This window comes from Dermacentor albipictus, chromosome 4, assembly GCF_038994185.2.
Source record: "Dermacentor albipictus isolate Rhodes 1998 colony chromosome 4, USDA_Dalb.pri_finalv2, whole genome shotgun sequence".
NCBI classification, from domain to species: Eukaryota; Metazoa; Arthropoda; class Arachnida; order Ixodida; family Ixodidae; genus Dermacentor; species Dermacentor albipictus.
This window is the reverse complement of record NC_091824.1, coordinates 109852235-109869951: the sequence shown is the minus strand read 5'-3', so window position 1 is coordinate 109869951 and position 17717 is coordinate 109852235. Positions and strand designations below refer to the sequence as shown.

The window sequence follows — 17717 nt, the reverse complement described above, 5'->3', positions numbered from 1 at the left end:
GTAAGTTGGTATTAAGCCAGGAAGGGCGGCTTCCGATTCGCACAGCATTTACTTCCCGCAAAGATTCCCTTTCAGTCTTTCGCCATGGCTCGTCTGGTCTGCCACATCGTTTCATTACCATATTTTCATTGATTCACTTGCTTACGCATTGAATTGTACCGGTAAATAACCTTTTCGGAGTCTCAATCCGATATTTGGGCCTAATATTGGGATCAGACTTGTACTGCCAAATTAAATGTACCTAATTATTTATAATCTATCACATTTCTTGGTAACGTATTTAGTTTATAGATTACATTTCTTGCATGATAACGCTCACTGTAGTTCAATTACCTTCTTTGGTAACCAATTACATGCAGACACTCACTTCATTGGTGAGACAAGGGGCAAAAGATGACACAATTTTGGGAACCTGAATTTGACGAGAACTGAATAGAATGCCCGAGATCGTGCCACACCATTGCCTCGCGTATGCGGATGTTCAGATATGCAAACCCGGCAGCTCAGTATTTGCTTACATCTGTCAACGGCTACATTAGAAGTTCATCGACCAATTGAACCGGTGCTGGTATGTCTCCATTGCGAAGACCATTTGGGACATTAATACTAATGTATCACCTACGGTTGACGGTTGCAATTTTCCAGTGGCCTGACCGGGAGGGTCTTCTTCAAGTGCCAGCAACACTGAAGCACTGCGTTTCACAGAAGAACCAGATGTTGAGCAACGACAATCTTGTGCGCGAGATATGTCTGTACATGACAACATCGCCCTTCCTCGCAGTTAACACACTAAGCAAGTTTTCGGTGTCGCTCTGCTGTCTTCATGGCAGAAACGAAGGAAGATGACCGATGAACTTTTTGAAAAGAGCTGTTTGTAAAGATAAACAATGTATAAACGCCTGCCGCGGACATGCTGGGTGGCCAGGCCAGCTCTTTCTGTTTACAGCATCTGGGCAATGTTATAAAAAGTTCGGAGGAAAGTAACTGATAAGTAGTCGATTACTTTTGAGTAATTTCTCAATTACTTTTGTGGCGCAGTAACTGGTATGTGTAATCAGTTGCATTTTTGAATGAAGTACTAGTATGTGTAATCGGTTACTTTTTTTCTCTGACCCGTGCAAGGCTGATTCAGATAAAATAACCCGAAGCTTAGGCCTGATTTGTTTTTGTGTAAAGTAAATAACGCTGTTGATATTGCAGAATAAGTTCACTAGCTCTCGGTAGACACTACTGCATAATGAAAGGGAAAGAAGAAGAGGAAGAAGAAGGCGAGTGAACGAAAGGCGCTGTCAGGCTGGTCTCCGGAAAGTGCCCCACTGACAATATTCTGGTAAGCTTTCTTTCTCCTTCCTTGATCGCATTTGATTGATCGTACTATGATGAATATTCTAGGGTAGGTCAATCTTTTTGAAATCTCAAACCATAATACTCATGCTAATCCACTTCAGTGTGAGTAGTGCTCTTCGGCTTCCTTTCCGATGCAGACATACTTGATTATAAGAAAAAAAAACTTATAAGAGCAAGGCCTGTTATTCGTATTCTCTCAATCATCTTTCTCAGCCTCTGTGGTGCTGTCAGCACGTAGTCTGCAGAACCTTATGCCTTTTTACTCGAGCCAAAGTTAGCCTTGTTTGGTGCCGGCGCTGTTCCTAAGTTCTGGAGTCGCTATTGGTTGCTTGACCGGGTTTTTTTAGGAAGCGCAAGTCCTTTACTTTTCTTCACATAATCATGGTTATACATATATCTGGACCGATAGCCTCGGAAGGCTGGTCTCCGGTATAGTGTCAAATTATAACAGACAGGTCAGGAGCAGACTTTAACAGCATAGTATTCCGGAACACGTCGTGAGTTATAACAGACAAGAAACGTTCTGAAAATACTCCTATATAATTAATTCAAGTTAGTTAGAGATTCTGCCTATCAAGAAAAAAGAAATTGCTACGCTGCTTGAAATTACGTGCGGTTTTAGCCTCTAGGGCTAATATATTCCAGATTTTTGTGCCACTGAATTCGATTAACTTTCCGCCGTATACATTGTAACATTTCGGTAAGTTGAGGTTACCTTTTAAAGCTTGTCTAGTACTGCGAGTGGGAAAGAAAATGCGTTTCGAGGAATAGGAAAGTTAGTGCACAAAATATTATTAACTGAAATTCATTAAATTGAATGAAATGAAAGTGAAACTGAAACGGTTTACGTGTTGCTGCTGCATTTGTTCAGAATGCTGAAGCTGGAAGCTGATACCATGAGTAGATTTCCGAAACTTCCCTGCCAGAACGCCACTAAAATGGTCAGCTTTTCTTTCTTTTCTTTTGACACATGCCTTCATATAAAAGCTCTCGAACAAAGCGATTGTCGCGTGGATCTGTCGTGCTATTCCGAAGCGTTGCTTGTAGTCTTAACCATATACTACACCTGATGGTGTTTAGATACACTTAAATACGTCGTAGTATGCATATAACAAGTTTTTCTTTCTTCTATTTGTTAGCACCCGATAATCTCTGACGTAACCTTAATTCAAGCTAATTTATTTGGTGGTGGAGCGAAAACTAGGTAACGCCCAAAAATGTAGGCTGTATAACGTAGGGGATGCACCCACCAACTGTAAAAATGAATTTACATCGTTACCTGCTTCTACTGTATGTCTCTTTACTTGAAAAACGCAACGCGTCACGTCTTGTAGGCGAATGTACAACTTCTCTTTTCAGTTTTAAACATGCACCTTTTGCACTTTGCACTTAGTGCGCCTGAATGAATTCACAGTCTTCTGGATCGACGTAGGTCACCTGAACAGATGCAGCGATATTCGATATATCGTCGCTTTGCAGGGCTTTGTAACAGCTCCACAAGATTCAGTGGCATTATAACGAGCTGAGATGCCGAAGAGAATGCCATCACACAGCGTTGACGGCAAAGCGTTCATTTGGAAGATGATGGTTGCGGTCGGCCTAGCATCGCTAGAGGCGCATGCGCTGTCAACTCGGCCAGCGGGAAGCTCGAGCCCGCTGGACGAAGTGATCAAAGGCAAAATCCCGCTGTTCCGCCTGGACAACCACAACGGTGGCGTCATGCCGGGTCAGTCTTCGAGCTACACGTGCTTCGCGGCCACGCGTTTGCCGAACAGCATCAACTGGAATGTAACCGGTGTCCAGGCCTTTGACAAGCAGCACTTCGAGATCTACTACAGCCCGATGGCCACCATGGCCGCAGAATCCAAGAACGTGTTCACCCGGTACAGCACGCTCACCATCAAGAAGATGGCGGCAAATGTACTTGTAAGCATGCAACACACAAATACCCGAGTTTGCTTCTTCTTCTTCTTTTTTTGATAGCATGAGTTCAGGATGAACTAGAACACTGGAACTTCTTTGTGTTGTACGCAAGTGAAGTGGAAATATTTTCTTTACTTCTGAATATTTCCCTTCTTTGGTTTTTATGTTAATAGAGCAATACTGTAGGCATTTCTCCTACACTTCTCTAACTTTTGTGTTTCACAAGTTATCCTACATATTGCACCATGACATGTGTCTTTCAAATTTAAAAATTTGGAAAGCACATTTCTTGAGAGTTATTTTGATATATACCACGTTATTTGAACCATGAATGATCATCTATTAAGTTAAAATAAGTGATAAAACATTAAAAACGGTCATTGTTTCATGTAATGAGGAATTCACGTAATGTACACATTCACATAAAGTATTCACTTCAAAGCTTATCGCGAACAGGACGACACGACAAGAAGATAGGACAAGGTGCAAACGCCTTGTTCTAACGACAGTTTCATATCAATACTCACCAACTAGGCCCATCGATGCATTCTGCGGAAAGCGCTCACTGTTTCTCACCGACTGGATTTACTCACCGATTCGCGTGTATGCCACCTACGGCGTAAGCACCGTAACAAAACGTGGCAGGAAGGTTCGCCGGTAATGTACCGTCACAAAACGCCCCTGCGTTTTAACTCTTTGCTTATCGTGGCCATTGAACACGGGACATGGGTGATTCACGAGCGTCGCGCCCGATTTCCAGCTTCCTGCATGGAGCCCTTACAGCTCCGTTGCGCGTTTAGAAAAAAGAGCAAACTTCCATTTCCTGAGCAGTTTGTTTTGTTGACATGCATGGATGTAATATTTAACAACCGCTCGCGGAGGCACGCAGCATGTGATCCTGAAGGTGGCAGGCACTGCGTTATAGCTGCATGTGCCTTCGCGTGCCTCGCAATTGTGTCGCTTCCTCAAATGCTTTCTTGGACCCGACTAGTTGACAGGAGGCGTGGATGGCATCGGATTGCAGAAATTTACCCCATGGAAGAGATAGTGGCCCACAAAACGTGCTCGGACAGTCATTAGCTGTATACGGGAGCGAATTTCATTTTCTGCGTTTCTTATGACTCAATAAACAATTCTGCCAATTAAGACGTCGGGCAGTTAGGTGTCGGCATTTTTTTATCTCTCTATAAATATTTTCAGTGTGTCTCTAGGGCATGTCGTGACTTGTTGCACCCAGACCAGCAGAGTGTAACGTTTTTCTCAATATGTTGTGGCACCTATACAAGAAAGAAGCTGTTTTCCATAGCTATAAAAACAAAAGTTGTATGGATCACGTCGCTTATATGATCTAAAACATTGGAACTATTGCTGGGCGCAGGAAAGTGAAACTGGTGTGTATATATAAGATTTCTTGCTTCATTTAATTTTCTGTTATCAGCACAACTACATCGCAAACATGTTCTCAACTTTTCTGCGAAGTTCGTATTTAGTTTTATACAGTACCGATTAGAATCGAATATATGTTTTTTTTTTACATTTATATCTTTACCCGCCGTGGCTGCTTAGTGGCTATGGTGTTGGGCTGATAAGCACGAGGTCGCGGGATCGAATCCCTGCCATGGTCGCCGCATTTCGATGGGCGCGAAATGCGAAGACACCCGTGTACTTAGATTTAGGTGCGCGTTAAAGAACCCCAGGAAGTCCAAATTTCCGGAGTACCCACTACGGTGTGCCTCATAATCAGATCGTGGTTTTGGCACGAAAAATCTCACAATTTAATAAGTTTAGTTTAACATTTGTATCTTCGTAAAGTACATTAGTATCTTTCTATTGATAAATATAATTGTTTTAAATATAGTAAATAAAACACTCTTGCTAAGCCTTCAAAAAGGGACAATTTTCGCCATGGTAAGGAAGGAGTTGGGTATAGCATAATTGAGGTGACTGCAGCGGCAACATGTGAATGTATAACGAGCGTCTTATAAACTGTCTGCACTACACGTAATTATGCACGTTCGCTGGAATGTTCTTTTTTTAATGCTGCTGCACCGGCAGATCAAGAGTATTCTAAACCGCATACAGCTACTCAAAATGAACGAATCGCTTCACAACAGCCACTCCTCTACATTTAGTTTCTCCGTGTGAAAGTGTTTGTATTTAAGTGGTTCAAAATCTCTACTCGGAGCGCAAAAATAGTATCGTGCAATAAGAGCACATGTCATGGTTTATCTTCGTAATTTACCCCATATGAGATCAAGAGAGATAACATAATCCACGGAAAAGGCGCGTGAATTGTATTGGCAGGAAATATGTATGTTGAGTTTCGAGGGAAATGTATCGTTGCCGAACCTATCGAACTTGAGAATTTCCTTGCCGTGGCAATGCCAGATTTAAAAATAATTATATACATTGAGGTCTTCTTCTTAATTTTTTCTTCAGGGCATTTGAAAACTTCATTAATCATTTGATAAATATGGAGATAAAGGAAATTAAGGCTCTCTTCTATAGCCAAGTAAAGCGTGCACAAGGATGCATATTTTGATTTTCAGCCCTTTGTGATCCCAATTTATAAATTAAATGGAAATATTACATTACGGGTATCTGAACGACACGAGTCAGGGATAACAACATAAAACATTACCACTGGAGGAAGGTTTCTTGTCACAAATTTCCAGGAACTCAATGTGTTGTAAGCAGCGTGTGGTTCTTAAAATTTCCTTATTCACAATCGTATTCGCGTGAAATTTAGCCACACATTATTTGAAAACCGTTCCCGTGCCATTAAAGGCAAGTTATATACATTAGGAAGTAAGCTCCAAAAAGTAGAGCGCTTGGGTCTAACCTGAGCATGATGAGATAAAACAGCATTTCTAAAATCGCAGGGAGAGCCATATTTATCTGCGGCACAAAGTCAACAAATTATATAGTTATATGTTAACATGCACATTTCCCAATATAGCTTTCTTTTCGACGTTGTATATTTTCAGTGAAACGTTATGATTACTAAAGGAATCATTGTAGCAGAAAGGATTAGTGCCTCCTGATACATACGCGTTCTCTCGGTTGTAATAAGATGCCGTTCTGCTCAAGAGGCATCAGAGAGAACTTGAACGAATATTCTACATCAATAACGCTACTACAGGTGAGCTGTTTGATGCGTGCTTTACACTCGATGACCACGGACACACGCTGTCGAAACGCTGGCAGTGACAGCAAGCGAAGGGGCATTCGTGCTCTAAATTGCTTCAAGTGCGAACTCAGCGCCAACAGCCCACAATGCACGCATATAGCTACGAGTCGTGGACGTATCTAGACTCTGCCCTCAACGCATATCTAAGATGCGCTCGCGCGACCGAGTGCAGCTGCCGCATATGCAGTTACAGCTGGACTGGAACACCGCCCCCGGGTGCCTCGCATTATTGGGGTGCCTTGCGCGCGACGGTAGACGGCGCGCTTCCTCGCCGCTCTCCTCCTTCTTGCGCGGGCGAAAATGAGCCGCGATTGTCGGCTCCCCTCGCAAGTTTTCACTCGCACACCTTAGCGAAGTGCACGCGGCGATGGTGTTATCCCCCTTGGAATTTATACGCAACATCAAGGCGACGGCGACGCCGACGGCAGAAATACGCTTGGAGTGTCCAAAAAAACTGGCATCCACCTGACTCGATATTTCCCGTCAGGTGGGTGACAATTTAGTTTTTCATGAACCTTCGTCCACCTTGCGGGCTTCAGCAGAACTGCTGATTTGCTATTTGCCTCTTTATATCTTAGCTCTTTCCTTCCTTTACTTCTGCATGCTGCAGACCAATGTTCAGGCATCAGTGGCGTCTTAGACAGTTCAACAGTACGGCCATCAGGCCTCCTTTCTACATTTGCATAATTCTCTCGCTTCATGATTACCAGGAGATCATGGTGCGCTGCGTCGTCGAGCAGCACGACTCGAAGAACCATGTCACCGCCACGCGTGTCACACTGAGCACGCTGTCGAAGGTGTCCAAAGGCAGCGGTAGCCCCCTACACGTGACGTACGGGCAGCCCTGTCAGCGACGCACCTACAACTGCGTGCCCGAGCATGCCAGCTGCGACATGAGCCGCGCAGGGCCCATCTGCCTCTGCGACAATGGCTACAGATACCTCGACCAGGCAAGAGTCATTGTGTAGGAAGATACTGCGACGGAGGCTAGTTGGTTATCTTTCATGTAATTTAAAACCCCCTCGTTTTCAAAGTGGTATTGGGTAAGCTAAGTTAAAGACAGAAAACTGCGCGGCTATAAACGTTTTATCAACTCTTTGCGCAGAAGATTTAGCCCCGTTAGTTATACAAAAGAAACAAAAATTCCGAATAACCTATTTAAATATATAAATAATTGATCATTTTCTGAATTAATCCTTGTGTACTCTATCAATTAGCAAACTTATTTATAGTAGCTACCAAAGTGGTTCCGGCCGCTCGCTCAGTGAAACAAAGCGAATAAATGAATGAGGCTGAGAGTAATGGTGGTGTCGGATAGTGAAGACGCCCCAAGTTTATGCTATGATATCATAACGGGTAGAGAAAAAGCCTAAATTACGACATAACCTGAAAATAAAGCAGGAAACGGGTCAAAACGTTCAAGCCGCATATCTGGGTAGGGTGATTACCTTGTCGGGGGAAACTAGAAACTAGGAAAAACGGGACAAATCGAAAAGGGGAGGGTGTCTTCATCGAAGCACATCCAAAGTCAGGACTGTGTCTGATGAACACGTGTCTATATTCTTGCGTGCCCGTATTCTTGTTTTTCTAGCATAGCTGTTTCAGTACCTAACAACGCAGTTAATTTTGGCATGTTGACTTTTACTGTTGCCGTCACAGACTACGATGACCTTGTATTTCGTCATCTTCGACGTGACTGCGTGTCATGCCGACGTGTTCGTACCCCGGAAGCCAACGTGCACGTGACATGACATGCCCCATCGTGCCACATAAGACGAAGGTTCACTAGAAGATGAAGTCTTAAATTGACCAACAGTAGTCGAACAAGGAACGTCTCGGATTCGAACAAAAATTATGATAAGGGTGCTTGTCTTCGAAGACTAGTCCTCATGTCGAAACGTTGGTTTCCATTTGAGACATCCCTTGTTACGCGGTTGCAAGTTCATGCACGCACACGAGAAGTTCACTTTTTATCCAAAGAATGAAGCTAACGCATTGCTCGACTTTCAGATTTGCTGCTTTTGCAGCCACACGGCCGCTCAACTTTAATCGCTGCTCGCATAATAACTACAATAGGCAGGGTGCCCAGGCTTCTATTGACTTTGTCTGTCTATGCGTTACGGATACTACCCAGGCGCAATATTTTTGCGCCAGCTCGTACAGTGTGACTGAAACTTGTATTGCCATCTCTTATGAAAAGAAAAAAGTACAACCCGGTGCCATAAGAGCGCCAATGACCCTTCCACACATGCGTTTCAAGTGCGCCTAACCCGCAGATATCTAGAACCCAACAGCTATCTAGGTCTCACGTGCACAGTCCCCAACCAGCCGCTCTAGACAAGTGTGCTTCACACTGTAGGTTTCTTACAGCGTGGTTAGGGGAGTCATTTTCGAAGCATATTCCGTAAGCATATGCATCTACTTTATTGCTCCGCAGTCACGGACGTGCGTGGCACTCCGGGAGCACAATTCACCTTGCATGCTGGACCACCCCTGCGCCCTAGTGGTGGACAAGTGCGACGGCCGTTGCCACTGCCGCGCGTCCTTCCAGCAGGACGGCGCCGGCTGCCGTGTTAACGTGACGCTGAACAGTGGCTGCGACGAGTACCGTCTTTGCCCCGACGGAGCGCACTGCGTGAACAACGTTTGCGCTTGCAGGTATACTACGCAGCCTCGGCAGCTTCGTATTAGGTACTATGTTGCAACGCTAAAACTTGCGGCGGAATGCTTTGTGCTTTTCGCAGAACAGGACAATAATAAGGAGTGCCATGACAAAGGTTCAAGCCCTTCTCAAATGATCGAGGAAACTGGGTTAACGCAAACAGCCGTATTCTTTAGTGCAACAGGTCCGCGATGTAGGACCCAAGCGTCTTTATTACTTAGGGTTCGTCTCTTTCTATTTGGAAGACATAACACCATTCTCTCGTATTGCCGCCTTCCTTCTTACCTCCAATTCTCCGAATAGCGTGCTGTTACCTTTTGTCGTTACCGATAAACTTCTGGCTTCGACCGCTAAATTTAGTACGCGTGGTGAGCAGAACGGTAGTTCACTGCAATTGAACTCGACTCACGCTGGCCGTCGAGGCATTTCACGACTAGAGCTTTCATGTCTTATCCAACTCCTTTCACTGACAAGTCGTAAAATTGACCTACTTGGAACACTACATTAAGGGACACTCGGAAGTAAAGGTGGCACCTCATCTCGAATTGACCAGAGCATGACAAAACATACGGCGCCGTTTTGGCAGGCACTCCTGTATTGCACCGCGCAGGCATTTTCGAAAAGTAGGTCACAGTATTCACGGTTTACGGGTGTCTGTCCTGCCTATGGGGTGCAACGACAATGCACCTATTCACAATCACATGTTTAAACCCACTTCTTGGATGCTAGCCAGATTAGACTTGTGCACCAAGCTAGTTCCATTCCTACATTTAGATTCACTACCAGAACCGAAAGGTTCTCATACTCCGTAAAGTTGGCAATGGGAGTGTCACAAATGCATTGAAGACACGATGTAGCAGTCCTTCGCAAGCCACGGTATCGACCCGTTGTGGCAATGCGATGGGTGCGTTTCGTCGAAGACCAATAGTGCCATCTAGCTGGCGGCTCGCGAAGCTTCCTGCATAAATATTTTTGTTTCCTCTCTGAGCTTCGTACTACTGCCACATATGGCGCTAGCAGTCCAGTGTCAGCAGTCAGCCTTTATGCAAGTGCTTGCATGCAGGCGCCCCAAGTGCCAATTCCTGAAATACATCTCTTAGGGGCCGGGAACGTTTTGTTCCTGAAGCAGCGGACCTAATTTCATTATTTGGTATTTACGCTGTTGGTGTGTTGTATAGTGACTCCTTTTTAGAACAGCTCGTATTCAAGTACTCATCCTTGAAATGAAAGTTGTTACGAAAGGAAGAATAATTAGTGACTATGCCGATGGGGAATATTTTTCACTACTTTGGTCGATAGACATCTGAAGGCTGAAACAAGTCTAATGAATAGTGATGAAAAAAATAGGGGAGATAGTAAATATAGAATACGGATCGAATATAAACGAAACCTGTTATTTTGAGTTCTCGTTGCATGGTTCGAAGCTCAAAGTGAATTGGAGAAATCTTGGAGAGAAAGTTAAAGGAACGAACAAGGAGACAAACTGAAAGTACATACAACTGAATTATTGGACTGAGTTGAAAGCAGAAAAAAAAATTATCACTTTCGAGGAAGTGCGACGTAGTTAGAGCACACAATGGCTAAATGTTACGTACTCCAAGAATCGAAGTATCGGTTGCAGTAAACGTTCTGAGTGGCATGGGAAGAGCGTGAATTTCACTGTCGGTCCGACGTAAAACGTTGGTATGCAGCCCACCGTCCGTTTACAAGAATAGTTTAGCACGGACGCACTGCGAGCCCAAGAGCAAGTACTGCCGAATGGCCCGCGCCTCGCCTGCAAACCAGGTTCGATACGGGCATTTGGGTTAACATGAGCTAGTGCACCTGTGTGTATTGTAAGAATGAATGTACAACTGGCGCAGTCTGTAAGCCTTGCTAAGGACATAGAGATCTTGGGATTCATCCTGCTTCCTACATACGATCTTGCACCACAAACGTTCTGCTCTGGTGGACTTGCTATTTTCTTGAATATATACATCCGGTGGTTAAGATAGGATATTGTGATAGTAACACTGGTGAATATGGCCGTACATATTGCGATAATTTACTTACTCATAAGTTTCAATTTTCGTAATCTCATTGACGTCCCAAGCTGATGTAGTATACACGCATGCTACATAAGCAGCTTTACTTGGCCATACGTTGACTAACACATCTATTCCCGTCGCTGGCGGTGCTTATAATGAAGGCATATTGGATCAGCTTGACCTTTTTGTTTGTTCTTTTGACCTACTAGCAGATTTCCTTGTAACAATGCGCAAAGGACAACGATAAAAACGACTTCGTTTGTACAGTGTGTCACATCATCTTGTCACCTGACTCAGGTTCCATATTTAACGAGACCATCGAGACAAAACTGTCAAACCTCACTGACACCCTTACAGGCCTTATTGCCAAATGCCGAGTAAATGTGCCCTATCTATCATATGAAGCTCCAATGTATCCTTAGATGACGAATGGGCTATTGTATATACTCAGAAACAGACTTCTTAATTTCATAAGTGACTAAAATATATAAGAAATCTTTATTACATAAGTCAGTAAAAATATTTTTCGAAATAAATCAGTCACTGCGATGACGTTGCCTTAAAAAAGAATACTACAGTTCCCTCATTTAGAAAACCGAAGCTTGATATTTGCGCTGTAGAACGCTTCCATTCGCATATCACAAGTATAAGGCAAGCTCTAGCGACTCGGTTTCCGAAGTGCAACAGCTACGTACGCGTTTCTACTTTTCCTGTCAACCCTTTCTTTATTCCTGAAAATTAGGTTTCTGAGCTGTAAGCTATAGTGGTTACCATGTCTACTATGAAAGCAGCTGGTTCAGACGGTATTACGGTGTGTCTCATCAAAGATAACTTTTACGAGGAATACTCGGTCGAACTCGGTGCCGCATTCTTAATTTCACAGAATCTTCTACATACTCATTAGTGCTTAAATTAAGCAGGGTTGGGTCTGTATTCAAGTATGGGGACCGGTCCTGCCCTGCTTATCTAGGCCAATATCCGGGCTTAGTGTTACTAATATAATTTACTAGAAAAATCCTTTCAGTGCAAATCCATAAATTTGTAGAGAAGCACGAGGTAATTGGGCCATAGAAACATGAATTTCGACCTCATTCTTGAAAGTCACCTAAAAAAATTGAATTATGGGGTTTTACGTGCCAAAAACACTTTCTGATTATGAGGCACGCCATAGCGGAGGACTCCGGAAATTTCGACCACCTGGAGTTCTTTAGCGTGCGCCCAAATCTAAGCACACGGGTGTTTTCGCCCACATCGAAATGCGGCCGCCGTGGCCGGGATTCGATCCCGCGACCTCGTGCTCAGCAGCCCAACACCATAGCCACTGAGCAACCACGGCTGGTTGAAAAGTCACCTACAGTTCTGTCCTGAAGAGAGCTAGTTAACGCTTCACTGAATAATAACGAGGTAGCCGCTATATTGTTTTTTGACCAAAAAGAAAAACAAAGCATTTTATACAGTCGGCCCCAATATTTTACTACTCAACGCAGAGGACTACGGTATCGGCGGTAAGGCACAATAGACATTTATCCAAATATATTTTTGTCCTCCATCCAAGTAGTAGTTCATAACAAAACAGCATCCACAGTCGAATCATTCAGCAGTGGTGTACGCCTAAGCTAATTTCTAGGGGTATTTCTCTTTTTATTGTACGTTAACGACTTCCACGTTTCCTAAACGCCACAGAAATTGTGACGTATGTAGATGATGCAGCTAAAATCGCGACAGGCGACAATGCAGAAGCAATTGAAAGCGAGGCAAACGCAGCGATAGTCGAAATTCTAGAATCGTTTTCATACAAGAAGTTACCCATTACCACTAGAAAAACTAGGTGCATGACAATTCATTCGCGTAACAAGACAGTTGAACTAAGCGCACTAAAAGTACAAAATTAGAACACTACAACAGACTATATATACTTCATCCTTCAAACAGATCAGTGTAATTATGTACAACACCGTCGACTGTCATATTCAACTTATTCCAATTGGCTCTAAGTTCTCTTTAAGGCTGCCCTTCACTTTTACGAACTTGTCAATATTTTGGTCCCACTGTACTACGTATTCTTCATTTTGCGTTCATTCAATCTCGCTTAGCGCACTGCATAGTCTCGTGAGGCTGAACTTACGACATGTATCTTGGTTCCATTTGTAGTTTACAAAAAGGGCATTAAAAATAATAAAACATCTAAGATATCATCATCCAAATATAGCTTAGTTTTACAGCATGCAACTACTGCCCTTTAATCTCTTGAGTTAGTTCAAGTCAGCTATAACTGTTAGTAGGGTTATTAGATTTAATAACCTTCTTCATGTAAGTAAACTGTAATTTACGTTTTACTCATAACAAATATGGGGATCACCAGTTTATACTTCCTGGAGCATTTGAACTGTATACCTCTTGATATGAAAATACCTCAGTACCTCAATCCAGTATTAAAACAGTTCTATATGAACTCAGTTTCATTATTATGATATTACTCACTATTGTCTGCGTGCTACTGTATCATAAAGCACTTATTTGTCTTTTGCATTGCTTATTGTAGTACTTCTTTTTTTCTGTATGGCCCTATAGCGCCAAACGATGAACCTCGGCGCGGTAGGTAATCATTGTCGCTAGTGGACTGACGAACAAACGCATACGTTCAATCCTTTTTCATGTCCCATAACTGCTGTTAGCGTGAAAAAAGGTCGCAGATTCGCCCGGAAAGCGAGGCATAGATTGTGACAGCGAATTATGTCCAGCTATACAAAGTAAGGATAGTAGTTTTATCAGCCGTGTAAACTTGTAAACACTCGTTTACTAACTACCTGGTGATCGCTTTTAAATTTTATGGAATTTTATAAACATCGCCTGTGGCAGATAGCATAATTCCTGTCCTTCAGCTGGAATAATCGAAGAAGCGGACATTACTAGCACGAGAAATCGGAACGTATATTCAAATAATTAAAGAAAATTCACTAATGAACTTACTAAATAATTCCTTTATGGCACATATTGCAAGTTACGCGTTGTATAGCCGGTGAGCTTACAATACGTATCCACTTGATATGAATTTCCAGGATGGCATCAGTTATGAGATATTTCCCAAACTGTACAATGAAATACATGGGCGTTCCAGTTACTTTTGTGCTTGGTGCACAAAAGAGCGTTTTATTAAGAAAGGAAGTGGAACAACAGTGCATTTTCACGGCAGTGTGATGGCGCATATCTCCAAACTGGCATTATTCTGGAAATTCATTCCAAGTGGATATGCTCTGCAAACTCACCGGCTACGATTCGTAAGTTGCAATATATGCCGTATATAGTTATTCATTCAGAAGGTAATTAGTAGATTTTTGTTAACTAGATAAGTATGTGTTTTGATTTTTCCTGCACATAATGTTCGCCTCTTTGGATAATCCAGCTCAAAGACTAGAATTATGTTATCTGCAGCAGGCTATTTTTAAAAATTCCATAAAGCTTAAAAATTATCACCGTGTATGTTAATGAGCATTGCGTCACTCACACACAGGCAAGCATGAACACGACTCCCTCGAAGATCGCGGACACTCACTGTCAAAACGCCTACGTGAGGAAGGGCGGCAGCAGCAGTGGGTGAATTGCCTTTCGTGCTGCCTCTTGCTTCAACGCCAACTAAGCGGCGAGAACACAACGCGCACGAAGCCATCAGCAATCGGCGCGCCAAGACTGTGTACCTACTACAGGTCGCCTTTAATATAGGGCCCACTCGGCCACGCTAGGCCGCGTCGTAGGCAGCCGCCGCCAGATTTTAATGTCCCTTGCTGCCTTGTGCGCCATGGAAGACGGGGCACTTGCTCCCCGTCTTCCTTCCTTGCGTGCACGAGATCGAACCACCATGCTTTTCGGCTCACCCTCGAACGCTGTTTGTCGCATCCACGGAATATGGCATGCGGACGCGATGTTATCGCAGCTGGACTTTATACGGATCAACACGACGATGGGGACGGCGGAAATTCGCCTGGAGGGTCCCCACAATTGGCATCTCAATGAAATTTAAAACTGGGTCCACGAGCTTCTTTGCTTTGCGCACTAAGAGCACAGAGAGCCGTGAGGCAGCGTAGGTGCGGTACAAAGTGATACCGGGGAGGCCCAGCGACGACGTGGGAGTCGCGAACATCGGCGTGGGGGCACGCGAGGCAATGGGTTCGGAGGAAGGAACACATTCTCCTCAGTGACCAGCTCACAACAGCTGTTCGCAGAAAAAAACTGGTAAATTTTCAGGTTCCTGTGTCTTCTTGATTTCATTGAGGTATTTGTTACTGCGAACAACAGTTCGAGTGGCATCTCAACAGCAAGTCGAGTCGGACACGGAAGGTATTAGTGTTGTTCCCGATAGAAGGAACACGAAACAGGAAACGCAGTAGCCATTCGACAACGACAAGCTACGTTGCCCCCAACATCGGGAAGTAATCTTTCTTTCTAAATTTCATTAAGGTACATACTGCAGTCTAAATTACACCTAACAGATCTTGAGAAACTATTTCGGGATAAAACTTGAGGATTGGAAGAATGATTACTACAAATACGGATATACGCGAAGGAATATGCGTAATTACCCGCCTACTTTCTCTTGTGTCACGGGTGGCTGCTGCAAGCACTGGACCATGTTTCCGATGCTAGTATAGCCACGTTTTCTGTGTGCGTGTGACTAGTGCTCACGTGTCTAGTGTGTGGGATATTTTCTTCTTGTTAGCTTTTTTCTTTCTTAAATATTTTGCCTGAGTACTGTGCTTGAGATTTCTTAATATCCGGCCTTAAAGAAGTCTACCTGCCCAATTTTCTACATTTAAATTTAATAAAAGAAACACGTTTTGATGATAACAATACTGCTTTAATATTTCAATGCTTGGAACCTTTAAGAATTTCTGAACAACAATAACAAAGACTACACCAAACACGACAGTAACCCCAACAAGTAGTTGTTGAAATTGCATTTGTGCTTCGAGAAAAGGGTCCAGAAGCCCAGAAGCGACGGGGCTAAATGGTGCGCGGGAGGGGGGAGGGGGGGGGAGGGACATACAAATATAAAACCTCGGCTTAGTGAAGTCGCCAGCGTCGTCAGATGCCGGAGACCTCAAGCCTGGAGGGCGTTCTCTGCTACCCACTGCAGAAGGCATCTTCTGATTTTCTCTTTGTTTAAATTTGTCTCCTACTTTTTCTTCCCCAGCGGCTCTTCGAACTGTAAGAACGTGTGCGCCGCCATAGTTGCATCTTTTCGCTTTTGGGTTCGCGTTGGAACTTGCTATGCCAATTGACTGCACCTCGTATTTTCCTTTTCTTTTCTTACTGTTTTTTTTCTCTTTATATTGGGTGCTCACTTCGCAGTGAGTTTTGATTCGGCAGCGAGTCTTTCAACTGAACGAACACTGTGCAGGCCGGGGTATGTCCCCTGGGGCTACGGCTGCTTGCGGAGGTTCCTGTCGGGTGACGGTATGCGCAAGGTTCACTCGGTGATCCGGTTCACCCTGACTGTCGTGTTCACCATCGCCATGCTGTTTCTCGGCGTCTGGCTCTACCACCACGCGCACAGCCCTTCGCTCATGCGAGAGCGCTCGGTCGCCAACTGGGAGTACATGCCCAAGATGGACCAGACATGACGCGGATGCCTTGCTGAACGACGAGCACCCTTTGCTCCTTTTGTTTTTTTCTTACCCTTATTTCATGTTTCTTTTCCTACAACACAGAACGCGACTTGCCTTTTGGAAGACAAGTTTAATCCAATTTCCATCCGATGACAGAGCATGGAATCCAATTTCCTTTCTATGTGGTTTAAAGGGATTTGTTTATTCGGTGTGTTCTAAACACTGTACGGTTGATATACACGTGCACCTGACTTTGTTTCGTTTACAGTTTGGTTTGGCACTACGGCGCGTAATCACTTTCATTGCTCTTACCGGACATTTATAAAGCGGCAGTGTTCGGTTGAATGTATGGGTGGCTTCAATTTTCTTAACCCTATATATATATATTTGTTACAAAGAAAGTCGAAGCGTGTTCTTTTTTTAATCGTGGAATTGAGTACCTAAGAGCAACCTATTCTTCATAAATACTGTACGTAGCTCGTCCGTTTAAAACTAGGCAGACCCCTCGTGGGTAGAAAAAAGTCACTCAATAAGGACTTTTGTGTAGCGAATATAAGTTTTGCATAGACTAAAGCATGAGTCACTAGAAAGGCAAGGCAATCCGTTACAAATTGATAAAAATTTCCGCAGACTGTAACAACCATATTTTGAAAGTAGATTTAGAAATGTCAATTGACCTCGAATAAGCCAGTCGTAATAGCCATTCGCGTGCACGGTTGCCTACCGCTTCGCGGCTGCTGAGCTAATGGAATTAATGTAAGTAATTAATGTACAACGAGGCCATCTCACATCTTTTTCAGTGTCTCGTTCACATGAACTGAGGCGTCATTCTACCGTGCATGGTGGCTTTCGTCTGATAAATTCGTTGAATACCCATATCGTTCATAGGCAGTTGTAATAAACAAAACGACGAATTAGCGACTTGAGCTCGCACACGTCTTTCTTTTCACCATCACTTTTCTTCT

General features: G+C 43.7%; 2 protein-coding genes across 4 annotated transcripts in view; one reads left to right on the top strand and one right to left on the bottom strand.

Annotated features, from left to right (window-relative positions):
- The window catches only part of LOC135914042 (pro-neuropeptide Y-like), a 243752-nt gene that overhangs the window by 47607 nt on the left and 178428 nt on the right, over nucleotides 1-17717 (bottom strand). The gene's annotated exons all lie outside the window — the stretch shown is intronic.
- Nucleotides 1259-16902, top strand: LOC135914023 (uncharacterized). Its single transcript, XM_065446726.1, has 5 exons — nucleotides 1259-1330; nucleotides 2827-3273; nucleotides 7171-7410; nucleotides 8898-9118; nucleotides 16545-16902. Exons 2-5 carry the CDS (start codon nucleotides 2875-2877, stop codon nucleotides 16765-16767), a joined length of 1083 nt encoding a protein of 360 aa, XP_065302798.1. The 5' UTR covers nucleotides 1259-1330; nucleotides 2827-2874; the 3' UTR covers nucleotides 16768-16902.